Source organism: Phalacrocorax aristotelis, chromosome 3, assembly GCF_949628215.1.
Source record: "Phalacrocorax aristotelis chromosome 3, bGulAri2.1, whole genome shotgun sequence".
Lineage (NCBI taxonomy): Eukaryota > Metazoa > Chordata > Aves > Suliformes > Phalacrocoracidae > Phalacrocorax > Phalacrocorax aristotelis.
The window spans coordinates 105,769,377-105,792,168 of NC_134278.1; the positions used below are offsets into that span (position 1 = coordinate 105,769,377).

General features: G+C 38.9%; 1 protein-coding gene across 5 annotated transcripts in view; it reads right to left on the reverse strand.

Moving 5' to 3' along the window:
• Positions 1–2,316: 2,316 nt before the first annotated feature.
• Positions 2,317–22,792, reverse strand: part of RPS6KC1 (ribosomal protein S6 kinase C1) — a 91,274-nt gene continuing 70,798 nt past the window's right edge. For 4 of the 5 annotated variants that reach the window (XM_075088918.1, XM_075088922.1, XM_075088919.1 and 1 more), the window contains 5 exons: positions 18,465–20,042; positions 18,104–18,193; positions 7,171–7,253; positions 6,384–6,479; positions 2,317–3,241 (listed from right to left, as the gene is read on the reverse strand). In XM_075088918.1, the coding sequence (XP_074945019.1) occupies positions 3,131–3,241; positions 6,384–6,479; positions 7,171–7,253; positions 18,104–18,193; positions 18,465–20,042 (1,958 nt within the window). In that variant the 3' untranslated portion in view covers positions 2,317–3,130. The remainder of the gene's footprint in view (positions 3,242–6,383; positions 6,480–7,170; positions 7,254–18,103; positions 18,194–18,464; positions 20,043–22,792) is intronic. The other variant, XM_075088920.1, reaches the window with a different exon arrangement.

Here is a 22,792-nt window from a genome sequence, read left to right on the forward strand (position 1 = left end):
TGAGAGGTGATTTTCACAGGAGGTATAGGAGCTGTGCTACAAGCACAGAAGCTGTGAATAAAGCCATTAAAAGCAAAGTTATGTCCCTTGTATTTAATGAGATGCAATTTCTTCTGTAGGTCTGGGCAGGGCCCCTGGCTCACCTCACAGCAATTCTACCCAGTGCAAGCCTTCAAACATTTTGTCTCCCAGCTTTTCTCAGTAGGACACAAAAAACATTACAGAGCAGTTCAACAGGGTGCAATGGATTACCACTTTGAGATGTCCTAAGTGTGTTATCTGCCTTACCTGAACACCCACAGGAGAGTAGGAAAATCTATAGGTTTATTTTACTGTGGTTTACATAGACAGTAACCCCACACTGAACAAAATGGTGCCAATTTGTTTTGCTATCAGCCATTAGATGTAACAGAAGGAAGGTGGAACAGACTTTGCACTCCTTAACAGTCAGCAAGAGAGAGATGTGTACCTTCATAAAAGGCATCAAAAAGAAGATATCCAGAACATTTCAAGTCATAAAAGCAAAGGAAAAAAAGCTTCGATTAGGTAGGAAGGATCGTCTTCAAAACTAAACGTAAAATTCAGAAACCCGAAGTCTGAATTAGGCTCGAAAGGTTTTGTTTATTAAAGGAATACATGTAAACACCAACACAACATAATACATGTTAAAGGGGGAAAAAAATAGACACAGGAGGTGTTTGTGCAATTAACTCCAGACCATGCTTCCTTTAGCAAAACCATTATCAGAGTCAGTGATAACGTTACAAAAACCTGTAGCATCTCAAAGGCTCATTTCTGGCAAGCTGTCTTGCCAGGTGCCCCATTCCTTATAGTCTCCGTGATCTAGACTTCCTCACTACTAACATACTTGAAAAAGAAGTATTTCTGTGTCCTTCACTAAACCAAGTGCTTTGCAGTGAGAGTGACTGGTCATCTGGTTTCTGCTAGAACAGCATTTTCCTTGTGCTGCTCACAGAAACCAGCTCGTGCTCCTGGGCTATCTTATCCTGCCTTTACCTGCAACCAGCACACAGGTACAACCTGAACAAGAGAGTATTTCAAAGTAACATGAAAAATACCTTTTTCTTTTCTTTTTTTTTTTTTTTTTTTTTTTTACAGTTATCACCAGGCAAATGCAATGGGACAGATCAACACAGGCAACAACATTATCTAGTGGCCAGGCTAGAGAGCCCCAGGGATGGAGTCAGGTGGCTGAGGGAAGGGAATCTTCCCTTGAGTAACAAGCCCTCTCCAAAGTCACAGCCAGGGCAGTGCTGGAAGGAAGCTCTGGATCAGCTTGGTCTCCGCATTAGAGATTTCCGACCCGCTCGGCACAGGAAGTTGTTCCTGTGGCTCACCTGAGGGAGTTCCTGTTATGAAGCCAGAGGGTGGTAGGTTGAAACACAGTTTCTGAGAGTGATGTAATCTTGGACAGCACTCCGTAGGCAGTGATACTAGTGACCTGGTTACAACCTGCGGTGTTGTTACAGCCCCTCTCCTGGCCTGGTGATCACAAGAAAGGGAAGAAAGAAAAAAAAGAGGGGAGTGGAATAATCTAAAAAGGAAAAAAAGTTTCCAGATTTCCTTTGTGTAAGTGAAGCATTTTCCTTTTCCACTTTATTTGAATACACCGACCTGGTGTTTAACAGATGGAGACTGTGCAGATGCACTTTTGGGAGTGCCCATAAAATACGCTGCTAAAATACAAATGGAGGAATACTTTTTTTTGTGAGTTGTAAATTCAATAATCATCGCTGTCACCTCACTTTCCCAAAGGAATTTGCCCTTTGTTCTCCGGATAAAGCTGGGGAGAAGAAGAAAAAGGAAAAAAAAAAAGAGTGAGAGCAAAGGGAACATTTAGGAAAAAACCCACAGATCCATAATCTGTACAAGCATCGCAGCGTACAGCATTTGTACGTCAGGAACCCATACAAGCATGGCTGCTTAGCAGCAACAGCAGCGCACAGCAAAATATTCTGCATGTCTTATATTCTTCTCCCAGTCTCCAGACCTTTCTAACAAACAAACAGGTCAGCTAATTGGCTCACACCCAAGTCTTACCCACTAGGGTTTGCTCAGAGATATCACTTAGTCATTTGGCATGAGCAAAACCCAGGCTTCTTCCTGTTAGAGCAATGGTGCAGGTTTTCTTTGATTTATTAAGACTATTAACAAACAGGAGAGTTCAGAAGCTTCCTCAAGCAGAAGAGCACAAGCAGAAAGGTTTTTTCCTGAAGTAGCAGCTAAAAATAGGACACTTAGAGGAAGTAAAGTTCATTAAGTGATAAAGTGGTGGCTGCAGTGATGAGAGAAGAGTTTTTCCTTTTTTAATCTATACATTTATTTAGCATTATGGTTTTTTGTTCCTTATTAGAGTGCTAAAGCAGTGTTTATCCGGCTGAGGAAAAGATTTCCCTTTCTGTAGTGACTTTAACATGTAGCTCATCAAATACAATGGAGTCAAGAGTTTTAAACAGACATTGCCAGCCAACAAAGTACAACGTTTGACAGTGTTATTTGCCTTTTATATGCTCTTTCCACAGTGGGAAACGATATGCCATTTTCAAGACACATTCCACAGTATTATGCAACAGCTTTCTTAATTTTTAATGGATATATTTTTCATGTGTCGACTTTTGCATAAAGCATTTTAGTATTTTATTCAGCATATACCATTAATAAATTATTTGCTCTTTCCTCCCCCCCTCCCCTCTTCTGCTGAGCTGTACTCAGCATAGGGAAATGGTCTATTGACATTACAAAAGACACTTTCAATGGGCACAGTCTATAGACACTTCCATCACCAAGCAAAGCACCAGGAGCACATTCCTGTTTCTACTTCACCAACAAGCTGGCAGTGCTAAACATGCTGCCCAGGAGTTCCCTCACAAACCACCCTTTGGTGAAAAGACTTACACAAAAGTAGCAACCAGTTGCCATAAAAATAATCTAGCACCCTGTACAACCAGTGATTCCTGTTAAAAGTGTTCACTTTTGGCCTGATTGCTCCAGCGTCCTTTAGTCATCACGTCCAAATGGTTTGGGGCATCCAAAGGAAGCAAGTCAGGGTGCTTCTGTGCCAAAGAAACTTGTCCACTTGACCTGAGTTTGTTCAGAGGGCACGCATCTCTCATCTCAGCAGATCTGCCCATTCTATAAGGGCAAAAAATGGATGAGATTTGATGTCTTCAACACCAGCAACACCAGCACCAAGACGCTCCGCAGGATTAAACTGCAAAAGCTTGATATAAAAGAAAAATAGATATATGATTCAGTGAGTAAGAACAAAAACAACTGCTTAGAAGTTCCAGAAAGGTCTAAGGTAAGGGACATCCTACTGTTTTCCTGCTCTATGAATTACTTTCAAGAGTGCGAAAGCATACTTGAAATTCCTAAAATCCAGTAAATGGAAGAAGACTCTCCTTTCCTTGAGTCTCAGTGTTACAGTCTTCAGAGACTACTGATCACAGCATGCAATTCCCTGAAGCACTGCACACTGGGACTTCATTTTAAGTTTAACCTCATTTTAAAAAAATAGAGCAGCAGCCAGAGCCTGCATCGGTAGAAGTCTGGACACTGCGTTTGCTTCATGTTAACCTTTGCTCACACCACTGTGTTACGGCTACATCAGGGACAGTGGTCTGTAACTTTCCGTTTCATAAATTGTAAGTTGGTCCTAAAATACCAGGATATTAGAGCCAGTTCTCTATTTCCTAACACACACACAAAAAAAGTTTTAAAGAGTCCTGCAAATGGATTAAAACTGAAAAATCAAAACCCCAGTGAAAGAAACAAAACAGTGTAATGGCTTTATGGAAATTTCCTAAAATTCAGCACCTCCTTTGCTTTTTAGTTGTACATCACATGCTGAATTCATGTGAAAAGGAAATCACAATATTTACATCTGTTTAAAGATACCAATCCATATAAAAGGGAATGCAAAGGTAATACTCCAAAGAGACTAATAAAGACACAAAAATATTTTGCCATTTTAGAGAACTGTTCATACTCTATTCAATTACAGCCAGTACAAAGGCATGATTTCTTTCTTGCCTTTTTCTGCAACAGCTAATAGGATAACTTCTCCCACTTGGAACAATGTGTATTCATATCTTAATGCACTCAACATCTAAGTGAGTCTACATCCATAAACATAGGAATTTACACATTTTAAGATGGCTCTGCTATTTGCAGTCATAATGTCACATAGTAAAGGTAGCTCAGTGACAGCGGATAGTGCTGCTCTGATATCTTCCACAAGCCAGCAGAAACAGATGCAGCCAGGGTCTCTCTGTCTTCAGCTGAAATACAACTGGCACCAGCAGGGAGACACTAAGCATGGACACTTACTTTCTGGAGTTTGCCCTTCCAGAAGAACTTTAATCTTAGAAAGCAGATGCAACACAAACTGCAATAGATACCTATTGAAAAGTCATGCTGCAGATTTTGTTGGCAGTAAAGACTGGAGGTGGCTGAAAAAAATACTGGGTGCAAAATACCAAACCAACATAAAAATAACAACTTCATCTTTCACCAGAAATAAACAGATCTCCGTTTTCTTAGAAGCTGGCTAAATGAAGGAGGTGTTTACAGCGAAGTCACCTGCACTGGAAGCCACAGCAGGAGACAATGTCTCCTGCTTTTCTGTATAGCTTTTCTATACACACTTTTCTGTATAGCTGAACATTGATCCCAGAGAGTTATTCTGTGATGCTTTGACCTGTTTACCCTTGGCAGTGGGGGGAAGGAAAGTCGCAATGACAAATTGCTATCCATGCCAAGAGAGCTTTCTTCCTTTTCCTGACAAGGCTTCCTCAACAATGAATGGCAGCTTCCTTGGATAGTCACACAACAAAAATGTGATTTACTAGCTCATATAGTCGAACCTCCACCAGATAAGTCACCACACTACACTGAAGACTTAACCTAACAGGCACTGGGGTGACAGTTCTCTGAACACATTTGGCCTTGTAATATATCTGCAAGTGGCAGAGATATATTTGCCACTTAAACCGCAAGTGCCAGAAGAGCCAGTCTTTGGCATATTTGAGAATAGGCAATACATTAGTCTGCAGTGAAGAACAATCCTACATTGGCAGGGAGATGTGGACTGGATGACTTCATTTGTCTTCACTTCCAGTCTTAATGGGAGGAATTCCCTTCTTCAAGTGTGGTTTTGCTTTCCCTTAGCCATTTGAGACCTGCAGCACCTGTGGGTGAGGGTAACAATTTGCTACCCTCTAAGAATACAAATGCAGATTAGACAAAAATGGGATTTTTCTTCAGTCACTTCCCTTTCTACCTTTGCCAGAAACACACAGACACATGCTTTCACCTCCCGTGACTTTACGTCACCTAGTCAAAATAAGAGGTCCAAACATCTAGTTCCACTTCCATTATTCATTTCACAGCAAAGGCCCAGAAATCAATCTGTCACTGGTCTTTTGACTTGCTCAATTTTCAAAATTTCTTTCCTTCGTTTTGTTCAAGAACTGTTCACTCTGCTCTGTTCAAATCTACATCTAAGTGATGTCATTATTTATGCACCCACTAGCAAGATACTCTTCAAAGCCGAACAACACAGTTCACATATATCACTTACTCTACTCAAGTGGAATAGGTCAGATTCAGGCTCCATTTCCCCAGATAGGCCAAGATTAACTAGAAGGAAGATAGCATTAACTGAAATTCAAGACCCTGTACTACAAGTTTATTCTCTCAGTCTTGACTACCTAAAGCTAAGAGTAAACTAAAACTAGCAGTCAACACTATTCCTATTAGTTTGAAAATATTGCATCGGTCTGGAAGGTTGTCTATATTTTAAGGTTTCCTACTCTGCCTTTTGTCCAACCTACCAGTTATCTTATTGCAGAAGTAATTGTATTCACAATTTAAAGTGCTTCTCTTAACAAATGGCATCCAGAAGTTTTCCTGGAGGACAGCTACAGATTTTCAACCACAGCAAGGTCATAACTTCTAATCAGTGCGTTACAGGTTTCATAGTACTTAGAGCTATCTTGCTGAATTGGCATCAACATTTTTTAGTCTAATTCATTACAAATGTTTCCATGAACACTTAGAGCAGAATTCCTAAAATGCTCATGCATTACCAGCAGGTGTTTCCAGAGCACTTGGCATTGACCAAACTTGTTCTTTGAAGAAATAGCAAAGCACTTCCTACAGAGACACGTGGCAGCAGAAGTCAAAGTTTCCAGATGCAACAAAACAGCTGGGCAAAATTCATCAGTGTTGACAAAAGACCTAGCCATGTTCCTATCAGCAGCTTTCTGTTTTTGTATTTACTTCACCAGAACAACTTAGGTAGATAAGTATTTGTCCACTCTACATGTGCACCAATAGAAAACAATTTTCCCCTCAATTACCTGCTGAATGAGTGATCTGGCCTCCTTTGACACATGGTCTGGTATACTCAAAGAAGTATGAGTATTTATTCCTGATGGATGGCACTCAACCAGAGTCTGGAGAAGAAAAAAAAAAATTAAAAAAATCAAAGCAAGCAGATACATTTATGAATTAAAAAATTATCTCCTAGTACACATGCAAATTAACACATCACTAAAATTTCAGTGCTTCCCAGTATGAAGTTCTGATTCTAGATGGAATGTCTACAGGCACTGATGTTCCCCTGAAGACACAGTTTTAGAACATTTACGTCTTAGTGCATGTTGCTCAAACTTGAAGAGTCTGGGAATTTGGTGGACTTCGCTTTCTTCATGCAGAACTGTCAACTAATCACCGGCTTGATTTGGCTTAGCATTCTTTGTCTCAAAATACCAAATTCATGTGTAACAGCAGCATACGGCTTCTACACTGTCCCAGGAAATAATACTAAAACTATTAGGGAAAAAAAATTGTAAATGTACAGAAAGAATGATAGAGAACTTTGATTTCACTGTGGTTAAGAGGGCAGCATAGGTTTTAGTTATTTTTTCAGTCCTGAGTTTGGTATGGCTTTATCAAGTTGTTCTGCTGAAGCTAGAGCATGTTTCGTTTTCTCTGGTCCCAAGCAGACAAAGGAAATTGAGGGTACTCAGGTCGGCAAAACACACCTGAGAAAGACAAGCAAGGAAATCACAACTGGGCACACCACTTGAGAGAAAATACTGGCCAAGAGGTCAGTTTTGTCAAGTAACTTGCTCCCAGCCCTACCTTCCCAGTGAGGAGTTCAAAAAGAATGGCACCCAGGCTCCACCAGTCACAGGCTTCTGTCTCTTCTAGGATAGCACCAACCTCTAAACACAAGACATTTCAATTAATATTAAAAAGGTCAGTTACACCTTCAAAATTAACATATATTTACAAGGTGACTGTTTAATGCTGACAGAACATATACTAAATACCACAGAGCTTTCATTATTCCTGCAATTTAGTTAGCCCTTTAGCCACCTACAGATTGCATTGTTCAAACACAGCAACACAATACATTTCATCCATAATTTGCCTTTTCCATGCATACATAGGCATTTTCAAGACTCGTGGGCATTACAGTTAGGATTCTTCTATACCGGACTAAAACCGGACAGTGACAGACAGTAAAGCAAAACATATTTACAGACTTTACCCTAGTCAGAAGAGCTGGACTGTCTTGTCTGTTGGGAACTGGATAGAGATGCTAAATCTACTTCACATAGCCTAACCACAGCCAGCGACTGTGTATTGCTACAGCTCAGCCCTAATTGTACCTAGGTACAAAAAGTTGTTTCCCCAGCATCCAGCCAGCACCCAACACTCTCTTATTGCTGTCCACACACAATAGAGTGGAGAGGTGAGATGGGAGTTATAAAGTTCCTTGACATACAAATTCGCGTATGCAGTAGTATGATGCACGCAGAAAACAGCCTCACTGACTCAGGCTTTAAAGTACAAAAATTATTAAATACAAACACACCACGCTGTCTGCTCTAAAACAGGCAGAAAAACAGATTGCGATGAAGATGAAATCTTCATTTTGACTGTCAAAAAAATGCAGAAGCTGCACTAAAATAGATTTGGTGGCAAAAGCCACACCAGCTTCTCAGCAGAGGACAACAATTAGCATACAGTCACACAGTCGTTGCTGTGAAAAGCATTGTGGCATGTTCAAAAAAATCTTGCTCATCATTTTATGGAGCTTAGCATGAGCATGGCCAAGGAGAACTACAGATGAGTCACACTCCAGGGTCAGGGAAACGAAGGCGGTAGCCCCAGACCTCCCCCAGATGCAGAGATGCACACACACGCTGAGCACGGGGACATGCCAAGGGCTGCCCCCTCAGACAGCTGCCACACAAGCTGGAAGACACTCAGCACCTTATAGGACTAGGCTGAGGTTGCTGTTGCAAGAACAACAAGGAAGGATGGCTCAGGCATTGTTTCTTTAGGTAGGACATCCCTCACATTGAAAAGTTAATTACGGTTAACGGCGTTTGAAAGCCCAATACATCACTATAAGGGTGCCACACACTACAATTTATTCCATTCCTTACAGATTAATACTTCTATCAGATTGAGAAACTTTTACAAAGATATAAAGGCAGCCACATGAGGAACTGTATCAGCATAATTACAGGCATTTTAAAACAAGCATCCAGCTGAGGTTGAAATTATGGTAAATTGAGAAAATTTGTGTAAAAATCAAAATCTCTTCTCGCAGTTTAATTTTAGATCCCTTCAGAAAGGCAGACCTTCTAGGTAACTGTCCTTTAAAAATAAAACAAAAAAAAACCCCAAACTCAGGCCTTTCCACAAAGAGTCAAAAAGTAAACTAGAGTCTACTTCTCCAAAATCCAAGTTCATATCTTGAACTGTAAGAACGCTTTCAATATATGCCAAGTCAAAACAACTGTCACTGCAGATCTCTTAAGAGAGCAGCACTGAACTCTTCCATCCACTTTTGACCATGACCAAAATGACACAGGTGGGATAAACTGAGAACAGTCAAGTAACACAAATTTCTCCCTGGGCTGAGGGGCTCTGGCTGGGTTCTCATGCACACAGCAGAAACCATGTGACAAGTCATCTGAACCAACACAAAACAGAAAACGGAAAACTCAGCTGAGGGGAACATCTAAGTATCCTTTTTTACAAAAACGAAATTTTAGCTCAACTTCCCTCCTATTACCCAATATCTGCTTTCCTGCTGCTTTCCCTGCGTCCCAAAGTTTCCTTACTTCAGATTAAAATAAATGCTTTCCTTAAAAAAGAAAAATCATTGTGAATACTACAAATAAACATGTGTTGTTTACATTCCCTTACTTCAAACAGGTCACATTACTTCTGATGCAATACGCTGATCATAATAAGTTCAGGATATCACATTAATATTACTGCATTTTATCTTGACTACACATCATGGGAAAATTTAGAAACTATAGATTATGAAGTGCTTTCAAGTGATACAGAGTAGCTAGCTAATGTAATATACCACACAGGGCATATGCTTTTTTAAAGCTTTAATATTGCAATAAATCTGAACTACAATATCTGCCTTCACTAAGAAAACATTTTCATCTCAATCCATCAGCAAAGTAATTTAGACAATAAATGGTAGCGACCCATAAGCTTAAGTGAATAACATGGGGATATTTGTGCCAATTCTTTACTTCATGAACCTTGAAATCAAGGCCCTTATCCACATTTGTACAAACGTAAACACGCACATGCATGTGCACCGTGTTGGTGTTTCTAGGACTAGTGGTACAAAATTTGCGGAAAAAAAATATTCATAACATTCTCAAATTCAAAATTCTTTTAAATCAGAGAAATAAAAAAGCCGAGTAAAAGAAAAATCTGTAGTCCTTACAACTTTACTGCAACGTCATTAAAAGGGAGAGCTTTCTTCTTTCTCCCTTCCCGATGCATGCCCATATGACATCTAGCACCAAGTAGCACATGTCAACAGCAATGCTAAATTCCTGCACAGAAGCAATTTCAACAGCAGCCGCAGGGGTAACTGAAGGGAAGGAGATTTGTAAAAAAAACACTATCAGGTTCAGATAGAGCAATGGTACAGGTAAACACCTTCACTACCCAGCACTGTCCTCCTTCCAGAGCAGGTGGTCTCAACCAAAAGGCCATTTCTTTATGGTTTCCATACTTATCTCAGTATTTGCATTATACACAGTAGTACCTTACCTTCCTGACAACGCTCTGTATTTTTAAACAGAAGTGCCAGTTCTAAAGTAAAAAAAGCAGAACTCAGCCTCTCTTGACCACACATCCTTGATAAAGTTATTAACCGTAACACCAAGGCAGGTTTTCTCATTCTTTCTACAGCACCTTAACCTGAAATATACCCTTCATGCTGAAGGATTTCAACAGCTTTTACCAGCACACCTCAAACATTTTCTCCCAAATACAGTTTCCTCCAGGGCTGACAATAAGGCTTCCCAATCAGCACACACAAACACTAGTTAACATAAAAGAAGCCAGGCTTAAAGATGGACTTCGACACTTTTCAACTCAGGCCAGATGGCTTGCGGATCACCAAGAACAAAAACTCAATCAAAAACTTTGTAGCATAAACTGTAACATCCAAAAAAATGCATCTGAAGTCAGCTCACAAGAAAATGGTCTCTAGGTGGAAATAAAGCTTCTCCAGACACCTAAGAGTCACGAAGGGCTTTGCATTGAGGTGGTTTTCCTGGAATTAAGAAGGGAACCATTTGACTCTTGATGGATTGATAAGAATTTCAAAACCTGAGGGGGCCCCTTCCCTTTCCCCATGTTTCAAGCAGAAGCAGCATACCCTCACATAACATTTCTGCATTGATAAGAAAAAAAAGGAGACACATCTGAACTACCATCAGGTGTCTGAAACCGTTCAGGAAGAAATGGACTTGTCCAACATCGTGAAAACATCAGACAAAATGTTTTCCCCTTCTGTGGCCGTTAAGATAAACAGTATTGCATGAAAACCCATTAGAGTCACTTCAGAAATTCTGTTTACCTTGTATGCATTTAATTTTAAAAGCCTACTATTTAATCATATTTTAATATCTATATATGTAAAGAAGCATTTGCAGAGAACCAAGTAAAATGAGTCCAAGCTAATTTACTCTAGGCAGACTCAGTCAGCCAAGATATCATAAGATACAGTCACTAAATAGCGCATCACACAAGCAATCTGGCCATAATGCTTTTCCTAAAATGCTTTAGCAATTTATAAAACACAGTATTGAACCATCTATAGTTAAGTATAAAAAGTTTATCATGGTCTTTAAACAATAAAGTAGTGAGGCAAGTCCAATGAACATCTGCTAAGATCAAATGGAGTATGAAAATAGAAAGTTTCATCTTAAAGGTATTCAAAAACATATTAGCACCTATGTTCCCCTCCAGAAGAAATTTCCTCATGTCACTTAAAAAAAAAAAGAAAAAAATTAATAGAGGGAACTGTGTTCTTTCTTCCTTTCAGCAGCCCAAGGTGGAATTAAAACTTCCTCTAAAATAATCAGGTGACAAAAGAGAAAGAAACTTATTATTGCTCTGTTATCAAAACAAAGCAAACACCAATTAACCTTTCAGCTAGCTCCATTTAGTCTCAAAAGGCATCTTCTATACTATCTTCAAATTTTAGCCCCACGTGTAAGAACAATAATAATTTAAAAAAATGAAAAAAGAAAGTAAATAGCAAACAAAACCAACCATGCCACACAGGTAAATTACAGTTTCTTCCTGAGTTATTAACTGGCTTTTATGTCAGCCAGACTAAAATACCAGATTTTTACAAATCAACAGCTTCGGTATATCTTACTGCTTATTCTAGTTACAGTCTACGAAAAGAACAACAAGAATGCATTCACCTGAAACATGTAGTGTACTTACAACAAGCCTGAGTGCCAAACCACATCAGATTATTTTCAGAAAATACCTCATTTTCTCACCAAACCTATACTTTCAATTACCTACTCCAGGTTCATGACATCTTGTTATTTTGGGAGCAGTCAGTTGTCACTGTTTTCTGTGGGACACCCAGGTGTCTTTGGAGAATCGTACCACTCCAAATGGTTGTTGTGAAGTTGTTACTCCCAGCTTCACAATAATCAGTACTTTTTCTGCAGCTCCGGACCTTTCCTCATTATTCACGCCAGCCATATATTTTTCATGTTAATGTTTAGTCCTGTTTCCTATCACCAGAGCTTTTCAAATCAAGCTAGCCCATCCTTCTGTCTTTGCTCCTCAAAGCTCATTCACCTGCCCTGTTTCTTCCTTTCCTTTTTAGGATTATCCTGAAACATTAATGTCACACAAAAAGCTAGGACAGAGTCAGAGATAAAATCTAGGAAGTCCAGTCTTCACTATAACCATGAGACCAGCCCACCCCTCGACACCGCTCAGGGTCAATGGCACTTTAATCTACCGCAGTTATTTTGCTTCTTAAACAATCTACTCAAATTAAATTACTATAATACAGAATAGCAGATTTAATGAGCATCTGCAAACTTCTACTGAAAAACACATACACAAATAATATGCAGGTTTTCTAGCATCAAATATCTATTTGGTAAACAGAGGCAAACCATTTTTTTCCTTATTCAGTAAATAAAAATTATAGCATACAGCCTAATAATAGCAACCTAGCAATTTTTATATTCATGCCATATGTTTTAGGTTATCAGCTGCACTTTGCATCGGTATTTCCAATTGTCTAAGAGCAGAAGTGACATCTTCATTTTGGAGTACAAAAATCAGGTTGCACATTAAAACATTTTGGTCTTTTTTGGAAGAAAATCTTTTACCCACAAAGCCTTCTTTTTGCTTAGGTTTTGCATTGTGTACAATTAGTAGCAGGTTAGATAAAACCAAATATACCATATATTTACGTGTGAGCTTCTGTGAAGGCTAGTTTATGTAAATAAGCTTTCATTATAGCACACAGCTTATGAAAGCATCAGAATAATATGATGCATTACTGATGGCCAGTTTCCTACTTACATTTGCTATGAAGCTATGCTCCCTTTGGCTTTACAATCTCAAAAACCAAATCTCCAGTTTTTAGTAAACGCAGTCTGGTGAACTGGTGAAAACTCATTGTTTGGACAGGAAATAAAAGACTCCAAAGACAGCCCAGTTCTGAAATCTCATCCTCTGAAAACACTACAAGGATGCGACAAGAACACATCCCCGCTGCTGGAACGAGAACTCAAAGAAAGTAAATAAAACATCTCATTCACACATCATATTTTCACATGTTAGACCAGCAAGCAGCTTCTACAACATGACACTTCACAGGTTAGACTGAAAAAGTACCTGAAAGATTTCTTTTTATGGGTAAGCCCTCAACTTAATCTGTTTTAGTTGAAGACAGTCTTGACTAGGCTGCGGCTGTAGACAATTTTGTCTCAATTATTAAGCATACTATGAAGGGTTTTTTTTAAAAAAAGTTACCAATTTGATTTTTAAAATCATGACTATCAGGAAAGAAATAGAATTATCACTCCATTTAAAAGGTAAGAACTCTTTATATTTAAGATCACAAAGTTGGCGCAAGCAATACTTAAATAACAGAAGGTGATCATTTGCATTTCAAAATTCATCTATCTTGCTTTTCCCTCAATTAGACCAAAACATGTTGATTCACAGGTTTGTGTGTGTGTTTGTTTCTTTTTTAAACTTATTTATAGAGCAGAATAATGGCCCCCCTGCCAGGCTGGCATTTGCTCAAGTTTCTGTCCGTGTAAATTGAATCTGTTACTGGAATTTTCCCCCCTTCAGAATACCAAGGCACATTAACCAAGAGATAAAGAGATACATTGCTGATACTATCAGCCACCAGGCAGGTGGATAATGCGAGGGGGGTTTTTTGTTAGTTTTTGTGGGGGTTTTTGGACAAATATATGATAAGAGTTCTCAGGAGGCACAGAGAGCAAAGGGCTGTTTAAACAGAAGTGAATCATTCTCATCTGATCTGCTAATAACTTTGTATTCAGACATCAGCTGCTTAGTGCACTTTAAAACATTCTGAAAACAAAGTTGGTATAAGAGGAAAAAAATATCACATAAACCTCACATTAGTCACCTTAACTGTATTAATGCAGCAGAAAATCTCAGTTATGAGTGCTTAATTTCTTCTTTAAAAGCAAATAGGTTATTCTTGGCCAAACCCCCCACAGTTTTACTTGAAGTGGTGTTGAGTTTATAGGGGATGATTTATAATCCATCATTTCCCTTGTGGGTTAAAGAAACAACATTTGACCCATCATAGGTGAACAGCAAAGTTTTTGTTTGGCCATTAATCAAAGTATAGCACAGACATTGCTTTTAAGCATCTGCAGACAGCTTTGTCATTGCAGTAGTTGGTTCAGCGTGAACTTTTTTATTGAGTAGAGCTATGCAGAAGAGTTATCCAGCTTTACCAACAGATTCAACAGCACTATAACACACAAGACTCTGAGTTTGTGAATACAACTCTTAATATGCAGATCGTTACAAATAAACTGCATCTTCTATCTCCAGTTCTTATGTGAAGTTAGGCAAATTAGAGCCAGCAAGTGCAACAGCAAAATCCATTAATGGTACAATGCCACCTGCTGTCAATAGTGGAGAAGTGCCACTTCTTGCAACAGATTTAGTCCTGCTTTTAATTTATGCAAGATATAAAATGACAATTGCTATTTCATACAAAATTAATTATATTGCTAGCAGGGAATGGTATGCAGCTTTTTAAACTATCTCTTTCCTCATGTTTTTGACACTTCTCCATTTATAATGTTTGCATTTGTTCCAATATTTTATATATACACTGCATTATCTCTTTTCTACATATGCAGTCACATTGCCTCTCCTCTTCTCATAGGATAACAGGAGCTGAGCAAGCCCTTGCTATCTGCCATGGCAAGGATCTGACACTGTTTATGCACCAATACAACCTTGCTTTACTTTAATACAAGGTTACAACCTGGGGTGCCGAAAGCCTCAAATACAAAATCCTAGATTGTGTAAGTAAGCTCCATGTAGTTGGACCTGTACTCTCCCCTGGGTTTGAAAAGCTTCAACATTAATACATTGTTATCCCTAACCCCTCCAGGAACTATATTCTGATACATAAACTGTAGAATTTAGACTCCGTGTTTTCCTATAACCAATAAAGCAACTTAAAATATAAGTATGTCCTCAGGCACTTCACTGCTAAGCACTTTATAACTTGCGCTATAAAAAGGTAACACCTGAAACCTTATCAATAAAAAGATGAAATTGTTTCAAATATATTTTTACACCTTTCACATAACTCTACAATACAACTTCCTACCTATTTTAGATTGAGGATATACTGCAATCTGTTTAAATTGCACATTCATCCTCTCCTTTTTCTGCCTCCAAAATTTGCTCCTCAAAAATCAATGCAGAAGAACAACTGCATCCCAATATTCATCACCTGTTCCCAGCCTCCAACACCAGACCCTAAAAGATAGCGTTTTCATAAAGAAATCTTCCCTTTCTTGCATACTTTTCGTGAGTGCATTTACATAACAAAATGTTGAAGTCACGCAACATACAAGTTATCATATCCAAATCCTTCTCTATCCCGAACTCTGATGAAAATACACACCAAGCTAAACACATAGATACAAAATTTTACAAGCCAAGTTTCACTGCATCCTTCAGTTAGGACAGAAAAGGAGAGGGAGGACTGTGTACCCAGAGGTAGGGCAACACAGCACACAATACTGGAAACACAAGGAAAATTCAAACTGAGATGAAGACTCACTTTGAGACACTTCATGTAGTCACAATATTGTATTACGATAAGAAATCATAAGACCTGATGAAATTTTGTGAAGACCACTTGTTCACCTCTACAAAACTGCAGCCCTTCCTTCAAGCAGGAAAAAAGCAAGCTGTAAGAAACATTTACCACCAGTTTTAAAAAGCAACTTAAAAAGAATAAAAAAACATGAACTTGCCAATTTCTCTTAGTGTCCTGAACTGATAATTTCAAAATCCTTACTCCAAGAAGCTGCTGGAGGAGCAATACTATAATGATAAAGGGGAGAGATGGGTTCCAGGGACATGGTACACTCCTTAAAATGAAAAATGATCATCCAAATAAGTTTTATTTTTCCTGTAACATCAGAGCCTAAAGAAAGCCCACTAACGTGATTATTTTTTTAATACTGATGAAAAGACTTAGAGCAAGATTTACCAGCAGCAGTAGCCCTAAGAAAGCTGCTTTATACCATTATTGAAGATACTGGTATTAAGTCATTGCACTTGGCTCCAAAATATATTTTGTACTGCTAAGTTATACCAAGTACTACGCTCCTACACAAAAATTAGCATGAAACAGCTACAGTAAAATAAGAGTACGCGTTGCAGAGATAACATTAAGATCAAGAAATATGAAAGGTAAGAACCATAAAGCAGTATCAACTCAGCCATCTTGCATATATCTGATACCTGATATTTGCATTTGCAAATCTTCATCTTGTAGCTCGACAGTTACAGACCTACAGAGCAAACTGCACCTTGGGGTAGGGCAGAGAGGGTGGAGAGAAGAGGGCAACTTAACCAAGAAAAGCCCGGATAGATACCACACCTGTGCTGTGAGCTGGAAATAACAATGGTGCAGAAAACTTTATTCTTGCATTTTGGGTCTTCTAAATGTTGTTTCAATTGCTCCCTAAACAATTACTGCAAGAGTTGGCTGGTTGGGGCTTAGGGGGCGAAAAAGCCTTTCTCTGGATCCTCATTAAAATACAGGAAAATTAAGGTTTGACTTTCACAGCTCACTAATGATGACAGGGTGGTAAAAGGCTGTACTTCAATCTTTGCTACTACTCAACTAGTGAGTGCTTTGTATGAGGCTGGGTTAGGGAAGCAGGAAAATGCCTCTTTTTAACAGGATGTCAGGCACATTGTTAAATAGAAACATCTCCTGGTTGCCAACCACAAGAATTGCTGGGACTTGCCAATTTTCTTGTTCTTGAATTAAAGTGGTGTGAGGGTAGAATTGAAGTGTTTGGTTTGCTTTCATATGTAAAAAGAATTCTTTTCCGTAATAACTGCCCTTTTGACTTGAACCTGGATAGAAAAGATTTTATTTACTATTTATCTCAAGAGGCTGGCATTCAAATTTTTGTTGAGATCCTACCAACTTTTTTCACAAAGAACAGTTCCTTACTATATTTCAGTTGCGGAATGAAGTCACGGAATAAACACCTGATGCCAAACTAAGTTCAGAACTTCCATTGCTGATAACTCTCACTCTAAATTTTTCTGAGCGCATTTGCAGACTCTGAGCTTGAACACTACCTGCACGCCAAGTTGCAATGCCTAGCACCAGACCATGCACTCCGCATAAAGAGTATGTTGGCATTTCAAATTCAGAATAAAAAAGAGAAACTGATAATCTAAATAGCCTCACCGTAGTCAATTCAACTCCAAATGTAGATTTTTTTTTTTAAGCTAGCTATGAAATTTTTAAAATATGAAGTTATAAGTAAAACACCTGATTTTTGGCTGTCACTACCATTCAACCACTATATTAGCAGAAAATAAATTGGAAAAAGGAAAAGAGGGAGGGCTCGGTTTCAAGTGCCATCCTTGCCATAAAAACCCAAGAGATATTGATTTTATCGCCCTCATGATTGATGAAAGCAGTTCTAAGAAAAGAGCTCTCTAAACTATTTCAAAGCCCACTGTAGCTCATCAAAAATGTCAGAGACATCTCTGAGCCTATTAGGGTTGTATTTTTCAAACTGCCACGGGTTTTTTCCCCCCATGTTCTTTGCATGTCTAAATTTTTTGTATTTTGAAGGCTCTTAGTGTCATCCTTTCAGTCTGCCCTTTCCCTTATTTGCTCTTTTCAGTTATCAAGGTGTACTCACACACAGCAAATAACTGCAAGAAAACAAAGCATTCCTTAAATTTGCTTAAACAAGATATTCAATACAATTACACTTTATGGAAATGATCTAACAAACACCACCACAGTTCAACAATATAGCAGTTATGAGCCCTCTAGATTTTTAAGACATTCAGGAAAAAGCAAAGAAAATTCAGATATTGCATGATCTCGAGCTCTGTGCTTCAGAGACTCCGTGAGAAAATGAAAGCTGCTAATCTACTTTCCAAGTGAAACATTGTAGGTGATTGCTCTAACCTGGGGCACAGTACATTCTCTCTATGGCATCGTTGTCACAGGAATCTTCAACCTCCCTCCACCTGCTAAAATACGTTAGCTGAATGTGTCCTAAAAACAAAACGACAGGAGAAATCAAAACATTTTTCCCTTCCATTTTCTGCAGAAGTGAACTGTAATTACTCCTTTTGTAGCTAAAAACAGTATCATTAAGAATAATGGCATCATTAAGTACTAGAAGCTATTACTGGGGGTGAATTTGCTGCACTGATAATGAAGCTCTAGACAGGAAATGAAGATACTAATTACAAGATAAAACGCCTACTCAGTTAATTGGAAGCAACAGCGAATAAAAAGAAATGCATTTGCAAAAGTTCCTGACCTCTATCATTCAATAAGATGTTGTTTGGGTTCAAATCGCGGCACACAATTCCTTCTCTATGTAAAGCATCAAGGGCTACAACCATTTCAGCTGCCCATCTTTGAATGCAATCCTCTGGGATATAAAACCTGGAGGTTATCGCTAATCTTTCGTCGAGGTCCTGAAAAATTTGATGTATTTCCTTCTCCCCTGCTACTGTTATTTTGTCTTCCCTCTTTGGTGCTGTCTTTTTACTTTCACTTGCTGGTAACAAAGCTGAGTCGGCTTCCTCTTTCCCAAAGTCTTCAGTTTGATCAGAAAACAGCAACACTGCTTCATTTCTCAACATGTCTCCATCCAAGCTAACATCTTGAGCACCTGAGAGCGGGTTGGAAACAAATAAACTTTCTTCTTTGCTTGTCACGTTTAAGGAGCAGGCTCCAAGCCCTTGAAACAGAGCCCGGTCTTCTGAACTACCTACCTCTTGGTCAGATGTAAAGAGGGTCCCAAGAGCTCCCTGAGTGGCACTGCTTTGTCCATTTGCTTCCTTGCAGGAAGAATCTCCCACTTCTGGTGCCACATCATTTGGCTCCTGATCAAATGCTTTGCATGGCTCTGCAGAATTATTTAATTGTAAGACATCAGGTGTTTCTAGTAACTTTACTTCCAACATGTCCCTATCAGTTTTTGTAAACTTGGTTGGCCTTGACGCTGCTGCCTCTTCTGTTTCATCAGACATACCGGGTAAGTTTATTAGGAGATCAGGCCTTCCTTCATCAATGCTATTTACATCATCAAAAGCAGCATCCTTAAAGGAGATAACTGGCACAGAGTCATTTGAACCCCTGCTTATGGTGTCATGAGATTTCACACCCATTTTGTTCTCTAGGGCATCCAAGCTTCTGTCATGATCTGGGACAGAAAACAATGGCTTCAAAGGCTCTGATTTCAGGTTATATAATTTTTCTCCAAGATCAAGCCCCAAGAGCTCACTAGCGCTATCTTTGCTGTCTATCCTGAAGAGTTCCATGGGGCTGTTCTTCGATTTAGTTAATGAGTCCAATATCCTAGTAGGGCTAGCTATTTCTGACTCAGCATCATCAATGAAAAGTTTTTGTTCCTGAGATGCAACCTGACAGGTGAAGCTATCGCTGCCATCAACATTGCATTTCTGCAAGCAACTTCTCTCTTTGGTATTTAGACCTTCACTCTCCAGTTTAACCACTGGTTCCTCATTTAGAGAGCCAGAATCAATTTTTTCTTGCCCATATTCATTGCATAACGTTAAATAACTAGTAGTGCACTCTTCTTCTGAGCTGGATCCTGAGTCCATCCACTTTGAACTCTCTTGGCCATCTTCCTGGTTGCTACTGTCATCCTGAGAGCTGGGCGTCAGGCTGCTCTTCAGTGGTACCACCTTCAGTGTGCTTTCCCCATAGCTTTCTCTGGAATCAGTGCTGCTACCAATTTCTTTAGGACTAGGAGTCGGCTGCTCCAGGTAAATTTTAGTTGAACTGGATGTTCGGGGATCAGGAATTTCAAAGCTCTCTTCAGGACTTCTGTTTAAGAACTTACTGACATAAGACCACAGTTTTCCTCCTGCAAGAAAAGAGGGGGGGTGGAAACACTTAATTTCACTCAAAACAAAATTGGTGTTGGTTTCGTTATGAAACAGGAAAATACCCTCATTGTCACAATACACTACATCCTTATGCCCACAGAGCAAGTTGGATCTGCTGCTTCAGGAGTAAGGAATTACAGGGACCACAACTTGTTTTTCAACCAGATTTGTATTAATACATAAATATTTAAAGAGCTGCATCTGAGATTAAGCTTTTTTTTTTTTCAACTTCAGTAAAGTCTCATTTCAGAGTCTGTCTCAAGTTGCATGGTGGTGACTACTCTCCATCTGCTGTCTCAAAAGAAAGCAAAAACTCAGCAAGATCAAATGGTTTAGTGCCCATCACCAGTTCTGCCTGTACTGAATACTTCTGTATCACAGCTCCAAGCTCATGAGCAACATTAGCGGACATGGACTAAAAACTAATTAGCAAGTTCGTTAAGGGGAAGGGAATTACCGCCTATCAGCAGGATATCTTAAGGATCTGTTTCTCTCTTTGAAGAAGTGAGTTTTGTTAGTTAAATACAGATGTGTTTCTCCCTTTAACTTCAGAACTCAAAGCTTTTTACACCTTGCTGCATTACACAAGGATTTTTCAATACTCTAAGTTACACTAGTGAACCAGTTCCTTCACATCAAAGACTCAAGGAAAGTTACAGCTCCAAAAGTAATAGTTACATTTGAAAAATACATAATAAGACTCTTCCTGTTTCCAAACATAGTACATATTAAAAAAGCTTACAAATTACAACACAATTTTCACAAAAGAAATCAAGAAGTAACTGCATCTCTTGCACATGCCAAAAAATTTGGCTTAAAGCTAGAAAGCCGCCTTTGATAATTTATGGAAAAATATAAAGTCAAGACGTTTCAATTTAAAAGATCGTACAGAAATTCTGGAAAATGCAGGAGTTCTAACAAAATCTTTGTAGAAGAAAAAATAACTACCCAGCCCACTGGGCATCTGCAAAGTTTTGGCTGGTTATTTTGGTTTGCTCTCTTTTTTACTTATTTCGATAAAACAGAGTTTTATATTTTTCCAAAATACAGTCTTTAATAGTTATTTTTAAACACACTCCATATCAGGCAAATTCCTTTAGAAAGTACAATAAACGACGACAGGATTTTTTATTGCCTAGGAACAGGTTTTCTGTATTCCCAGGTATTTCAAAAACACCTTATCAAAGGCAGAAAAACCTTAATACTTTCAAAATTAATTTGAATACTATAATATGGTGTTTTCTCACCCTCCATCCCCCTGGCAAAGAAAAGACTTGTTTTTGAAGGGGTGTGGGGGAGGGAAATCTCACTGGTTGTGGTGAAACTAAGTATATTAAAAATATTAAGAGGTAATTCTAACGGCTTTAGTCCAATGGTGAAAATACAATTTTTATCTATTAATCCACATGGTTTCTGCCATAAGCTACAAACAGACTTAGTAGGTCAAAATTACCCTTGCCACCTTCTAGAAGATAATGAGAAAGGATGCCAGGTAAACAAACAGGAGCGAATGGAAACAATGCTAGTAGAAAAGGGAAGAAAAACTGCTGTAGTGAGCACTGTATTGCATAAGCACTTTAAATACTTACGCAAAGATACAGTCAAAATACCTACAAGCATGCCATGCCACAGGAGTAGGCTGCCTCCTTGGGCAGCAACTGACTCTGAGCTTTCCTGGACACAGGTGACCTGCTGCCCTGCATCAGTGAGACCAACAGCCCTAGTCCTGCCAGACGTGCCTGACGAGCAGCATCTTGCCTCCAGGAGAAGCAGTAAGTTCATGCAGACACTTAAGATGAAGCCACTTGCCTTAAATACGATATGTTACACAGCTGTTCAGCAGGGCAAAGGCAGAGCCAGGGCGCTGCCATGCCTTCTGAGCCCTGCAGCTTGCACAGGGCTTCAGAATTACTGGTTTTAAACTGATTTGGTAAAAAAAAAAAAAAGTTGTTCATGCCATAATTCTTTTTCTAAGGCTACATTTTTACATTTACTCATGCTTTTGCTATGGAATGGCAGGGAAAGAAAACAACAGAAAAGAGAATGAGAAAGCCAGCGAGAACATACATATATTTAGATAGTGTGAAAGACTTCCTTCTCTTTTCCACACTTTCATCCATGACAAAAGAAGCAACACAAGTTTAATTTTACCCCAAGATTCTGATGGAACAATAATTTTATAACAATTAATTTTCTTTAAAATGTCAATTAAATTAATATAAGTAAACAATGCTTGCAAAATAACTGCCCAGTTTATTAACTAGGCATGGAATTATTCAGGGTCATTTCACACCAAACAATAAAATTTCATTTGACAACCAGGCCGTTGCTGCATTTAATAAACCACAAAGTCTCCCCCATCCCACCTGCATTATATTAATTAGTACAAGCAAATGCTAAATATTTCCATCTCCATATTACTTGTGTTTATTATTTGTGCATCACAAATTTCTTAACAAAACACAGATCTTGGGTTTCAAAGGGTGTTCACAGAACATGACCCATGAAGACCCACATTACACTTTTGTAGCTTTGGACAGTGCCTGCCACAACAGTACCTCAGCCTCCAGGCATGGCTTTAATGCAAATATTAGTACCATCAGTCCTTCCTCAGATGCAAGTAGTAAGTAAAGGTCTTTCTAATGGAGGCCTGGGTTGAGCTTTGACCCAGGGATGCAGAAAGCTCAAAACCTTATTTCTGTGATCTATTGTCACGGTTTTTACTGGT